The sequence below is a fragment of the Melozone crissalis genome, unplaced genomic scaffold, assembly GCF_028551555.1.
Source record: "Melozone crissalis strain CALT ecotype California unplaced genomic scaffold, PUWL_Pcris_2 ptg000023l_1, whole genome shotgun sequence".
NCBI classification, from domain to species: Eukaryota; Metazoa; Chordata; class Aves; order Passeriformes; family Passerellidae; genus Melozone; species Melozone crissalis.
The window spans coordinates 24,524,339-24,539,114 of NW_026535801.1; the positions used below are offsets into that span (position 1 = coordinate 24,524,339).

The 14,776-nt window shown below is 37.3% G+C and overlaps 1 protein-coding gene across 3 annotated transcripts in view; it reads left to right on the plus strand.

Moving 5' to 3' along the window:
* The window catches only part of FAP (fibroblast activation protein alpha), a 54,414-nt gene that overhangs the window by 21,512 nt on the left and 18,126 nt on the right, over positions 1-14,776 (plus strand). For all 3 annotated transcript variants that reach the window (XM_054278289.1, XM_054278291.1, XM_054278290.1), the window contains 8 exons: positions 1,315-1,413; positions 2,132-2,201; positions 3,404-3,598; positions 5,956-6,010; positions 8,393-8,492; positions 11,465-11,529; positions 13,493-13,565; positions 13,823-13,896. In XM_054278289.1, coding sequence (XP_054134264.1) covers positions 1,315-1,413; positions 2,132-2,201; positions 3,404-3,598; positions 5,956-6,010; positions 8,393-8,492; positions 11,465-11,529; positions 13,493-13,565; positions 13,823-13,896 — 731 coding nt within the window. The remainder of the gene's footprint in view (positions 1-1,314; positions 1,414-2,131; positions 2,202-3,403; positions 3,599-5,955; positions 6,011-8,392; positions 8,493-11,464; positions 11,530-13,492; positions 13,566-13,822; positions 13,897-14,776) is intronic.

A 14,776-nucleotide genomic window follows, 5' to 3' on the forward strand; every position in this document is an offset into this window, starting at 1 on the left:
AGTTCCTTGCTTTCATAATCTCTTCTGTGGTGCAAAACTATTTTTAGTAAATACATTTTCATTGCAGTTGGCAGCATTTTGAAACTATATCACCCATGAATTTTAGTAGGAGACAGTTTAACTGACATAGATCAGTTTGGAAGTTCCTTCCACGATGCCTACAATTCAGTTGTGGTAATGGGAAAGTTTCAGGAGTTTTGAGGAGAAGGCTGGAAAAGGGTTCAGCTGAGTTTGCATGAGCATCCAAAAGCAGGATGATCTTTCAGCCATAAAAAAACCCACTTGAATCTGCAAAACTTGTCAAGAGTACTTTGAAAGAACGAATTTCAGTATTATATTTCTGGCATGTCCTAAGCACTACCTAGCTCAATATCTGTTGAGAGAAGAATACTTCTCGTACTTTTTTGAACATTTCCAGAAACAAGTAGAAGGGAAAGGTAAAGGAAAAAAAGAAAAATCTCCTGCCATTTTAAAAGGTTCTTTCATTCTGAAAGTGAAGCTAAAAGTCACAGATTTCCCTTATGTTTTCAATATTCTTTATCCCACGGGAAAACACATAAAGAAATGAGAACCAAATTATTAATAATATACAGTTCTGCAATCTGTCCTGTAAGTTAATTAAATTTTAAACAGTAATTTTTAAATTATGTAACTAAATTTGGTCTAAAGCAAGTAAAAAGGAAAAAAATGTTTACCAAGTGAGCAGTAATAAGGACAGTGAGATAGTAAGTCTGGTGTCTTTGTGTAGGAATGTATTGTACAGTGGTTAAGCGAAGCTTTGCCATAACCCCTTGAGAAATTGAATTTCCTGCATTACCCAGAACCAAGATACTCCCTGAGGACCATGTGCTTGACCACACTGCCCAAGGGTCTCGGAGGTTAAACTGATGTTAGTCTGGTAGGCAAGACAGGAGATACCGGAGATACAGGACTGTGTTTTGCACAGAGCCATGAATTTTGCATTTCTAGCTCCCCCATTTTACAAAACTGGGATGAGGGATCTGCAGGAGAAAGCTGTTTCCTCTTAACATGCGGGACTCTAACACTCAGAGGCAACATGTGAAATGATTTGCATTGCAAAATGTACATCCTATAAAAATCTAACGAGTATTTGTGCACTGCAATGCCAGTGCTTTTCTTTCATTTAGCTATGTGATCAAGCCCAATTAGAAGTGTCTGAGTGGATTTCATTACTCTGCTTGTAAAATTCACAGATTTCCTTTCTGTTCTAATAACACAAAGTAAAAGAATCTTAATTACTGAAGAGAAATTAACAATAAATCAGTTAATAATTCAGGCATTTCTTTTACTTAGAGCTCAAAGTATTGGAAGACAATTGGGAATTGCAGTCTGCTTTGCAAGATATCAGACTGCCAAAAGAAGAAATTAATAAGCTTGAAGTGGATGGTTTAAGTAAGAATTGCACGTCTTTATTGTACTTTTTATTCTAACCATTTTAATATGTTGCCTGTATTTTATTATAGTAAATATTGTCTTTCTGTAGAACAAAGTTGTTGGCCTGTCAGACTGGGAAGAGGCCCGGTTCTGCCCTGTTCAATAACAGCTGATTTGTCTATGCCTCAGGTTCTCTCTCAGTAAAATAGTAGTTAAAATACATTTGTTTTACAGCGCACATTTTTAAAAAATCTTTAATACTATTGGTAAAGAGTTTAAATATCATGTAAAAAACAATATAATATGGCGGTAATAATACACGGGATATGTAAGATGCTGTTCATGTGTTATGCATTATATTGACTTGCTTGCACTGTTCTTTTCAGTAGTGACTTACCAACAGTATCCCATGGTAATAAATCAGTATAAAGTTTCCAAAACTAATATCTGATAATCTTAAAATGGTTATGCTTTTCTAGGCACCTGGAAAACCTGAGAACCTAGACTTTTTGTGAAGTAGTAATTTAGCAAAGCTAAATTAAAGTGTGGGTTTCTTCAAAGCTGTTCTTCAACAGCTCAATATAAACAGTTAATTGCATCAGTTCTGTGATTCACAGTTTGTGCGTTGTCTACTGTGTGCTGATTCATGTTAATATACTGTTACCCCAGACTCTGGATTGTGCCTAGAGGAATCATTTCAACCATTAAGAATCTAATTTTAATTTTTCTTTTCTAGCTTTGTGGTACAAAATGCTTCTACCTCCACAGTTTGATAGATCCAAGAAGTACCCTCTGCTCATTCAGGTGTATGTAACTCTTCCTTTCTTTGAATCTTGTTGTTTCATTAGAAAAGTACTTTTTCTAATTTAACAAACCTGGGACATTTGCAACATTTTATAAAGTAAAAGCAAGACTACTTAGTTCTATTTCATTTGTTGTGGTTTTTTCAATGTATTTCTGGAATAGAAATTCATCCCAATGGAGATTGATAAGGATTTTAATGTTAATCTTAGCATGGTAAGGATTACTTTCTCAGAGAAAGAGAAAGGCTGAAACCATGTGGGTTATTCCTTGTAGATCTTAGCTCTGTTGCTTCTTCTGTTTATCAGGAGGTAGTCTGAAATAGTATTGATTTCAGCTTTGCTAGTGTGAAAAAATACAAGAGCCTGCTTCATTTTTTAAGATGAAAAGAAAACTAATCCGTGTGGACTTTCTTGTTAAGAGCACTTGACATAATTTATTGCAGGCAGAAAAGCAATAAAAATTGCAGTGGTGAAAAAAGAAAAAATATGGAGAAAGGAGAGCTGAGTGGGTGTAATAAACAATTACATAATTTTTTATTTTATAACCAGTGATGATCCGAATGTCCGAGAATGCTAAGTATGTTTGAAGTTTAGAGTAGAAAAGTCCTGTCCTTGAGGTCAAATGTGTAATTTGCATTAGGCCATTCTCATGAGGAGTGTCTCCATTTGCTCAGCTATGTGGGGTGTGTTCTGCCCTCCCTTCCAACAGCACATGGTATTCCCTACTGAAACAAATAAGGTCTGGGGATAGCCAAAGAGTGTAAGGAGCTGTATTTCTTAATCTTGCTTTTTTATTGGCATTACTGACTGCATGTGGAAATCAAATGCAAAAAAGCAGAAAAGCACCAAAAAAGGATGTTACTCCTAAGGAATTTGGAGAGAGCAAAGAATTGAATCTTTCAGGGATGGCTTTTCCAAGGATTCCCCTTAGGACAAGCAGCTGAAACTGCACCATTTAGTCTGAGCTGAAACTAATTATTTCCCTTACGGATAAGACCTAAATGATTAAAATGGATGTTAGATAGTAAAATCTCATAACTACTTGAAAATAGTAGTAGAACTGTTTGTCTACTGAGCTCTCTGAACCACAGTCATGTAGCAAAATACATGTGAAGGAAATGTTATCAGTGCCAATAGCTATTGTGCAGTGTCCAATAACCATTTATAAATTTGTGATTTGAGAATGTGTGAATTTTCACCCTCAGGTATGGAGGACCTTGCACTCAGAATGTAAAGGCAACCTTTAGCATTAGCTGGATAACCTATCTTGCAAGCAAAGAGGGAATTATTGTTGCTCTGGTGGATGGCAGAGGGACAGCTTATCAAGGTGACAAGATTTTGCATGCAGTATATCGAAGACTTGGAGTCTATGAAGTTGAGGACCAAATATCAGCAGTTAAGTAAGTAGATTATCTCCCTGTATAGCTGTTGTATTTGCCAAGAAGTATACCAAGAAGTAGTAAGATGAAAGAAATATTGAATTCTCAGCCTTTCTTCTGAAGATTGGAGGTCTCCAGGATATAAACCAAAAACACTTGTAAAAATAAAATATTAGTGTTTGCTTGATGTCAGTGGGGTTTTGTCTGGTATATTAAGTCCATATACCACTAAGTCCACATTTGGACCTCACCACTTGCATTGCATAAGACTATCATCAGAGGCTTCACTCCTAAGCTTAAAGAAATACAATTGTCAGTGGTGAAAGTTAAGCCAATTATCCATTTTTCTGAAGTTATTTCCTGTAGGGCAAGCCTGTCTCAGTGACCATAGAGATTAGCCAGAGATCCATAGGGATTTACCTCACTGATTAGCTAAAGGTCAAATGAGAATTCTGTAGGGAAACTGAAACTGACACAAATGTTCTGCAGGTCAATTAGTCACAAACTGCATTCTGTGCTGTTGTAGGATAGTTAAGCACAGAAAGTACCTGAGGTCCCTTGATAAGTGTTCCCCAACAGCTGCTCCTTTGCATGAAAACACTTGAAAGTATTCCAGGGGAAACTGATTCCCTATGCAGAGATTTTTGGGAGAAAGTGAAAGATAAGGCTTGCGAAGAAAGATTGTCTTGTTAATTTTACAGATGCAGTAGCACTGCTAAAGTGAGCATTTGAAGGGTTAGTTTGAACCCCACAGAGATGGCTGCAAGGCAGCAATTTAGCCTAGCCTTTGGTATGGAATTTGGCCCATCAGAGATAGATTGGATAGATTTCAGTAATATTAGAGATAGATGGATGGATGGATAGATTTCCAGGTGCAACAGTAAATACCCTATTTCCTCCAGACTCCACGAAGATACTCGAGTATCTTAGCTGAAAATTGGATGTAGCAACCCAGGTTTTCACAGCTTTCTCTGCTTGTTTGAGAGCGCTGCATGTACTTACAAGTGTGTGTGGGAAGGATATCTGTTCCTTCCTCTTTCTGCTTTGTGATAATTCATTTCTTCCTCAATGTTGTAAGTATAAATGCAACATTATACTTTTCAGTGGTAAATGAAACAGAATAGGTGTATATCATGTCAAGTTTTTCTATTATTCTATTATTTTATTTTCTATCTTGAAAATTTTAGTAGGAGTGGTGTACTTCAAAATATAAGAATGCTTCTATATTATTCTGAATCATTGCTCAGACATAGAATATCAGAGGGAACCTAAACTGATTCTGCAGTTGCAAAATCTGCTGAGACAGGCCATGAAAAAATGACCTCAGACTTCACACTTCCCAGTTTTCTGTCAGCACCTAGACTAAATTTTTATTCAGTTAAATGTAGTGCATTCCATCCTCCTGATCTAACACATGGATTAAGATGCATGATTTTTAGAGAGCCTCTATACTCTAGTGGGAAGTTCTTGGAGGGGCTTTTACTGTAGGTGGAGCCCCAGGGATTACACAATAATATAACGAAACTAAATAATTTTTTGGCTTTTCTAACTCTGTCCCACCCAGATAGTATCCCACGTTTTGGGTGTTGTCAATCACTTGCCCTTGTCCTGGTAAATAAGGCTACTGTGTTTCTGATGTGCATCGAACCTACTGTGTTTATCTGTCACTCAATCCTTTTGCCTCATCCTCTTTTCTTTGCTGCTGCTGCTATTTCCTTAGAAATACAGTCTCCACATTCTGATTCAGGGTATTTGTAGGATACATAATATTTATGGTTCTCTTTGACCTGTTTGACTCTTGAGAGCATAAGAAGTTTTGCACCTTTTATACATTTCAAACTTATTACCTACTTGGAGCGCTAGTAGATGATTCCTTCATTATTATTTTTTATTAAAGTAGCCATAAGAGCTTTTTAGTTTTCAGGCACATAAAAAAACCACTTATTTCTGCAGGGAATCCCTAATCTCCTCAGAAGTCAATACTGTTCCTGTTAAGAAATGAAGGTATTAACTCACTGTGACGTCAGTATGTTGTGTATCTTGCACGATAAAGTCTGAATGCTAATGGTAATCCTGCACCACTGGCATTAAAGCAATGAAAATTATCCTCATCCAGTGGAATAAAAATTATTATTATGAAAGTATTGATTTCAGTATTTTCTTTCATGAAAAATTCTTCCTCTTCCCTTTCAACACCTATTGATTGAATAGTTGATGCTTTGTAGAAATCAGGCATGCTATGTCGATTGTCAATTTGCTCAAATTGGTGGGATGTGTGGAAAGAAAAGTGCAAGGAAAAGCTATTTTTTGCTAATTTGTTATTGTACTAGCAATTTTTTGTAATAATGCATTTATTTCTGTGATTTTATTTTCCACAGAAAATTTATAGAAATGGGCTTTATTGATGAGAAACGAATAGCAATATGGGGCTGGGTAAGTATTTGGAGTTTTTAGATCTATCTTTAAATAATCTTGCAGTATAACTTTTTTACTATTATTATTATTATTATTCCTGGTTCTGTCTTAATTATATATAAAATTTCTTCTGCAAATGTATTATGGTATTGTCAAAGGGTGTGGTTCCTGCTGGTACTTATATACATGCAATTGCAACAGTTCAAGCCCCCAGAAATGAACCTTTGGCAGCTCAAGAGGGAATTTTGAAAAGCTCATGTCTAATATATTGTTTGGACTGGAAGTCAAGCCAAATTAAGACTTTTTTTTGGCTTTAGTTTTAACTTATGGACTTACTGCCAAAATTCAAGTATTGTCCTTTCTGATCTGAGTTTAAAATAGTGAGAAAAGTCCTATGACTATCTGTCATCAGAAAATGTGACCCCTGCATCATCCTGACTCACTGTGTACTTGGCTGGCTTTACAATGGTCATCAGGGAGGAATCTGGATCTGAGGGCTTTACAACATTGACAGCTTCACCAAGACATGGAAAAATTGGGCAGTATGGGAGTCATTCCAAATTATTAGCCAGTCTATTTTTCATGTTTGCTTTTATCATGTATTTCTCTTTGTAATGCTCCCAGAACCTTTAATAGCCAGATATATTGCCTCATCTTAGACAGCACATAAGCAGAGTTGCTAAAAATCTTTCTATGAAGCATCTACCAACCAATATTTAAGTTACTTTGGTACAATTACTACTGTAACACCAGAATAAAATTGGTATCATATGGTGAAATTAAATGACACAGATGCTTAGAAGTGAACAATTCTAAAGTGACATTAGGTAATTTAGGGTCTCAAGAAAATATTTTCTTTTTTAAGTCACATCATATTTTCTTTCACCACAGTGTTTCCAGAACCAACTAAGAACTTGGACACATTGTATTCCAGTAGTGGATATAATATTAAAATAAAGGCACTACTGCCAAACCTATCAACCTTCTTTTCCAATTTATTTCCAATTTATTATACCATTTCCTAGTCTGTAAGCTTTAAAAGGAGTTGAAAGCTGTTTCCTTATTTGTAGGCTGCAGATTGGTGAGTGTGCATGAACTCGTGCTTTCAGACTCAACAAACTCTTCAAGATGGCAAAAGCTCTTAAATAACTATTAAAGTAATTTGGCTTGTGAACTCTCTCAGCCTGTTACACTGAACATATATATCTGCCCAATCCTAATCCCTTACTTTTTAGCCTTGTGGACTGATTTTTTGAAAGATCGAATGAGCAAATCAGATGAGTTGGAAAAATTCTACTAAGTAGTATTTCTACCACTACATCCCTTACTATCATTTCAAGCTGGAAAGTCAAGAGGATGGACTGAGTTAACTTCTGTACAAAAAAAAAAAAAAATCTGCTTATTTCCCTTAGTTTTTCATATACTACTGAAGTAATCTTCAGAATTTTTCATGACACGCCATATTTTTATCCCTTCCTCCATTCCAAAGTAAACAGAAACCCATTATTTTGCAAAGACCTTATATGAGTTTTTCCAACCTCAGTTCCACATCCTGTGGAGAGCCAAACCAAAGGCTTTTTATTTACATTATTTTCCTGTCTCAGCAACTAGCCCCATTCAGTTTCCCAGACCTATTCTTTATCCAGGTTTACTTACTGCTTTATCCTTCTTATGGCTGGGAACTTACTCTTCCTTTCTGGGTCCCAGTTTGAGGAATCAGGCCAGAAAATACCAGGGACTGTGGCAGGCAGCCATAGGGAGGAATTGCTCCATCCTGAAGTAACGAGTATATTAGTACTGATGACTGGGTCAGTTCAGCATGCTGATCTTTAGCAAAACCTAGGTAGTTTGTTGGGAGGGAAAAAAAACTCTAACTCTTCTTGGAGGTGCACCTTGAAAGGATTAGAGGCAATGAAAACAAGCTGCCAGAAGGAAAGTTTCTGTTTGGTTTTAGGGGAAAAAAATATGACAAAATTGATCATTGTTAAAGCAGATAGAGTGGAGAGAATGTGCACTATGGATGAGACTGCAATCAGAGTCATTTCTGTCTGAAGTTAGCCCTGTTTTGAGCTATAGGCTGCATTAGATTACCATGAAGGACGCTACAAAATTCAATTTCTCTGTGACTGTAAGTGGTAATGAAAACAGTGATAAACATTGAAGAAGCAGCAAAAAAAGAGAAATTATTTTATTAATTTGTCTAATCTGTCTCACAAAAAATTACATCAGATCCATTTGATATCAATAAATTAATTTCAAAAAACCCTCAACCTTTTGTTATTTTGTCCTCCATGCATGCAAAGCAAATTAGTTCATTTGGAATTAGTTTATATGAGTTTGATTCAGAAAACAGAATCATACTTCACCAGTAATTTTGAACCGTCTGTGATTTCCTCCTAGTCCTATGGTGGCTATGTAACTTCTTTGGCACTTGGATCTGGCAGTGGAGTATTTAAATGTGGAATGGCTGTGGCTCCTGTTTCCAGCTGGGAATATTACGGTATGGAAACTTGTCATAAATACTGACTTGGAAAGCAAGATGTAGCATTTAATGACTTCTTAAATTAAATCATTGCAGGAGACTGGCAATTTGAAACATAAAGACATTCAAATTACCTAGATTTAAAACTTTTAAGACCTTAAGTTTAATGTTTTTCTTGCTGAAAATAACTGAGTGCAACTGGCAGTTTGGAACTGATTTTGTCACAAAGAAGGTATGTCTGGATAATTCCATATGCACTTCTAAAACAGTAAGTGCATAAAGCCCTGTCAATAAACTGCTATTAAGGAGTGATCTGCCTTAAAGTCCTATTAAAGCATTATCACTGAATTTGGAAACAGCTGAACTGATTTATCTGCCAGCAACAGAATCATAGTACATTTCAACTTCTGAAACCACAGATGACCTGTGTCAGAAATCAGTATTTCTGATGTCTGCAAAGTTGTTTCCAAAAAGCAGTGGAAAAAGTGAAAGACTATTGTGTTCAATATAATATTTTTTAATTTAATACTTTTCCCTCTAAATGTTTCTCAGCCATGCCTGTATTGTTGTACAATATGTACAACACATATTCTTATTTATATTTATGGAATTAGGCTCCAAACTGTTGAGAGGAAACAACACTGGGTGTATATTCCCAAGGCCTTCCTGTGTGAATAAAGCAGGCACATACTCATGCTTGCCGACCTGTTAAGCTTTTGGCATGGTGTTAAGGAACCTTAGTGTAAAAAAAAATCATGGCATGAATATTTTCAATGAGTAAAATGTAGCACTTTGAACACATTTACTTAGCATATGGTCGTTTTCTAAGAAGTCTTGGTTATGAGAAAAATTTTTGGTTAAATGGGAAAGATTCCTTCCCTGACTGCTAGCACAGACATTCCTTGTATTTATGGTGTTTTGCAAACAAAGGGGAAAATATTTGTATGACACAGGAAGCATAGTCTTCATGTTTTCGCTGGCATCGAGATTTTTTTAAGGCATTTTTACTCATGATCACAAAATTATTTCTAGAATGCAAGCATAAAGCACTGCTTTCACAAAAGTCCCTTAATAAAAGACATGTTATAAAAATTTGTCTCGGCATCAAAATTCAAATGAATTTTTTAAGTTTAAGCAGATTAGACCTGCACCATTGCAATCTCTACATCAGCTGAATTTTCGGGTGGCAATTAAAGAATCTTGCTGAAAACACACTGTAAAATCCAAACAGGCAAATGTATCTCCACTGAGGAAGGAAGGAAACAAAAGGAAGTCATGAGTCATAAGTTTTGGCAAACAATCAAGTTAGCATTAGGGTGAACTGTGTTAGGGGTAAAACTGCAGGATGTTACCTCCTTGAGGCTCCGAGCAGTATCAGTATGTCACAGGATGTACTGGCCCCTAGAGCTTCTAAATTCTGTCCAACCCTCTTTTGGATGCACAGATGAGATTCTGGGCCGTAATCTTTCATCAGAAGCTGTCCCACCCTCCTCCATTTTGAGTCAGAGCTGAACAGTTATAAGATGGAAAGGAAGATTCCATTCAGGGACAATGTATAGTTAAAAGCATTATATCTGTGACTGTTTTATTAAAATTTATTTAAATTCATCTGCTTTTCCTTCCTCAATAATTGACAAGCTGAATCTTCCACTTAGTCATCATAATGCAATTCTGCTGACCTTTGTGGACTTGTTGTAGCTATACTGGTAGTAGAGGGTGGAAAAATTGGCTCAGAATACTGTAGAAATGCCAGCCATTCAGAAAGAGTCTATTTTATTGAAAACTTAAGCCCAATATGGTTGTTTGACACTGTGTTGACAACAGATATTGCACATTTTCTGTTTTCATGGAATGATAAAGGATTTTGATAAAAGATAGGCTACTTAAATTTTTTTGGTACTTATATTACAAATTCTCTTCAGAAGCCTTGCTTGGCTGATGTGGGAGATATAGTACATGTCTTTAGCTCTCAGAGGTACCACATGTAAATGATACATAATAAACTATGGGAACATGAGTATATTGATTCATTTTCTTTTCCTGGGAGGATTGTCATTTCTATTTTTTAGCAAAGTTTTTCTGATACAGTGTATCAAACTGAACAAGATAGACAATCCCAATTCCTTAATGATTACAATGGCCATCACCTGTCTTTTGAGAGGAAAAGATGACAACTCTTCTTTGTCAGAAGGCCCTGACTTCCTTGAATAAGTAAAGTCCTTGTAATTCTGCAGCTTGACTGCTCAATATGTGTCAGTTCCTCCTTCAAGGCAAGGTCATAAAGAAAGTAATCTTCTGGTAGTAGCAGCTGCTGTGTCAGTTTTCCATAAATTTTCATAACAGCTCCTAGTTAAAGTACAAATATCAAGGCAGCTCAAAGAGAGATGTTTCCACTGATTTCTCGGCGATGGATACTGTTCAGTTATTCACATTTATTTTGTCAAATCTGTTACCACTCTTTGTTGCAGTTAGAAAAAGAAATTGAACAGAGACGTGGAAAGCAATGGGCCACCTTTTCATTCATGCCTGCATCTTTTCCTGCTCTCTCTAGTTGCTGCATATATGCATTCAATAGGAAAATGACAACATGCATATCCATATTTACTGTAAATACACATACAAATCCTCAGCTCCTCTTTTTAAGGTGTCAGAATTAGTGTGTGTCATCTTTCCACCATGCACCCGTATTGGCTCATTGCCTTATTCAGCTGGCTTCTGGAGTCCAACCCAACCGCATAAAGCTATATAAATTAACTGCCTTTATCCCCAAAACCTAGATGAGTATAAAACCACTATTTCTGCAAAGATGGTTTGGAGAACAGTAAATAATTAGCCTTCATAGCTGACTTTTAAAATATGTGAAAATTTGATGTGTTATGAGGAAGCCAAGAACAGACACAGTTAAACATCATTTAATTTCCTACGTGTCACTGAAGCCACAAAATATCTGCACTTTCTTTACCTGTAGCTTTTTTCTTCTTTAATTTCAGCATCAATCTACACAGAACGATTTATGGGTCTTCCTATAAAGTCCGATAATCTTGAGCACTATAAGGTGAGAATTCCGTTTCTGTGCCGTTCTGCCTTAAATTTGAATAACACTTCTATGGGTAAGTGGAACTGTGATGAAAGAAAGGGGCCCACCAGCTCTCATGGCACAGTCCTTTTGTAGCAAAGCTGCTGCCATGAAATTCTTATCTCCATAATTAATTGTAGGTTTGTATTTATAAATCCCAAAAAAGCTAAATGGAAGTCCTTATTTGCTTACTTGGACAAATCATACTGTTCTGCCAGTGCTAACCATTAGCCTAGAAAAGAACTGAAGTGAGAGGGATTAAAACGTTGATGTTAGTAAGGTTTTGGTTGGTACTGTTAGCTGAGATATGCAAACTGCTTCATCCAAATTTAGCTCTCTGATAATAAGATCATAAGCATACTGAATGATCAGAGCAGCTTCCCCTACCTAGAACAGGTTGCTATTCTTTTTTTCACATTGATAGGAAGTCTGTAGTTTCCTCTAGCAGCACACACCAGCCCTGGATACAGAGAGTTAACATCCAAGAACTTAGTGGAAACACTTCTGTTAAAGATTTGGATCGTGTTCTGGTACGTATTTCCATCCCAACTCGAAGAACAGAAACACTCAATACCAAACAGCCCTGGTGGAGCTGTCTGGGTCGCCAGGAATTAGAGCATTCTGGGAATGACATGACTAGTGCTGTTCTTTGTCTGAATTGGCCCATAGAAAAGACACTAAATATCAAATTTGTTTCTGATAGTGTAGAGACATTTGTGACAGCACAGAAAGCTACCTGCTGCAAGCCAAGCTTGCACAGGCACTTTCTATGGACAGATATCGTCAATATGGTGCAGATTAATATTTTTTCTTCTGCTGGTGCTTTTCAGAACACATGCAAATGATGTAAGAAAAGCCAGTATTTATTGATAGGTATTCCTGTCCTGAAGGCAAAGTCACAGATCATAGATGCACAGAGACTTCTGAGATTATCAGGTCCAGCCATTAACCTTACACTGCAAAGTGCACCACAAAACCATGTCCCCAAGTGCCACATCTACACATCTTTAAAATACCTTCCTAGATGGTGACTGAACCACTGCCCTGAGCAGCTTGTTCCAATGCCTGACAACCCTTTCCATGAAGAATTTTTTCCTCATATCCATTCTAAACCTCCTCTGGCATAATTTGAGGCCATTTCCTCTTGTCTGGTTGACTGTTGCCTGGGACAAGAGGCCAACCCCCACCTGGCTAAAAAATACCTTCAGGGAGTCATAGAGAATGTAATGGTCCCTCCTGAGCCTTCTCTTCTCCAGGCTGAACACCCTCAGTCATTCCTCAGAAGACTCACTCTTCAGACCCTCCCCAGCTCCATTGCCCTTCTCAGGATACACTCCAGCACCTCAGTGTCTGTCTTGGGCCCAAAACTGAGCACAGGATTTGGGGTGCAGCCTCACCAGTGCCCAGGAAGGGGGATGATCACTTCTCTGGTCCTGCTGGCCCCACTACTTTTGGTACAGGTGAGGATGGCTCTGGCCTTCTTGGCCACCTGGGGATGCACTGGCTCATGTTCAGCTGTTTTCAACCAATTCCCACAGGTCCTTTTCTACCAGAGAGCTTTCCAGCCACCCTTGCACAGGTCCTTTTCTACCAGAGAGCTTTCCAGCCACCCTTCCACATGGCCCCCAGTGCTGCATAGGGGTGGTTGTGACCCAAGAACAGGACGTGGCACTTTGTCTTGTTGAACCTCAGACAACTGGCTTTGGGTCATTGATCCAGATTGTTCAGATCCCACTGTACAGACTGATATGTATATATCTATATATCTATACACATATACAGTCTTGTACATGGTTTCTATTCTCAGATTGATATGAAGTCACTGCTGTCATGTCAGTTCAACCGTTTGATTGTTTTTCTACTAGGTAATGAAAGCCTTTCAGCGCTATAAATAAGTGGTTTAAATTAAAGTTGCTGAACTGTTCTTTTTTCCTCTCAACAGAATTCAACTGTGATGGCAAGAGCAAAGAATTTCCAAAATGTAGAGTATCTTCTCATCCATGGAACAGCAGATGGTGAGGTTTGCAAATGACAGAACAAACACAGAGCCAGAATCACTTTGTTTGAAAAACATTAAGCATCTATCTTTGATTGGGTCAGGACTTAGATCTTTGGTAGATTTCCATATGACCTATCATAAGATGCTTACTCGTTCTTAGTAATGTCAACTGTATCACTTGATAATTAGTGGACACAGCTAAATGCACTATAACTTTATGCTTTGTGGTATTAACACGTTTCAACAGACAATCTCTTTTTTTTTTCTTTTTAGATAATGTACATTTTCAGAACTCAGCACAAATTGCAAAAGCTCTGGTTAATGCACAGGTGGATTTCCAGGCAATGGTAAATAATGAACTATTTTTCATTTTGAAAAGTGGTTCATAACTTTATCAATAAGCTTATCTGACATTTGGCAGTGTTTTTAACTACCCTGTTCAACTGAACATGCTTCAAAATTTGGCAATTGCTAGTGCATTTGTTGTCCTTCATAAACAACTTCTCAATTTCTACCCCAAACGATTTTTCTGCTCTTTTTTTTTCCTTGCCCTTTGCATGCTAGCAGGATTTTCCTCTTGTCAAGAATAACTTGGAGGCTTTTAAAATGGGCCAGGGAGAAGAATAAGAATTCAGCCTCCTTATGAGTGCTTTTGATACCGGCTAAAAGAGGAAGGTGAAAGAGCTGAGTTCTGGGGCCAAATTGTCACTATTTGTTTGGTAGAGTCTATCTTGAATTGGACTTGTCTGCCACAGACAAGAAGTGAAACAAGCAAAAAGGGTGTAAGGTATCCAAATATATATCCAGAACCAGCAAAAAAAAGTTCTCTGAAAAACTTGCATGGGATAGCAGGCACAGGCAGAGAGAGAAACACATAGGAAAGAGGTTGCAGGATATAAAGGATAAATAAACAGGGGAAATGTAGATCTGATTTGTATGCTAACCTCTGCTTCCAAACCTTTTTCCTCAGGGCTAATAACCAAAGTGTTTTCCTGCTATCAAACATACTGATCTTCTGCCCGAGTCTGGTTTCACAGGGCCATGAACTCCCCAAAAAGGGATAACAGGGGTTTATAGGCCCTTTTGTGTATTACACATTTTCTGCCTCCTTTGCTGATCTTTAGCAAATCCGGGTTATATCTTAAGTATCTGGAATACTGTATGCAGATGTAGTCATTCTGGTTCAGCTACAGTGGAATGGCAGATATTTCTGAGTTAGCATCATTC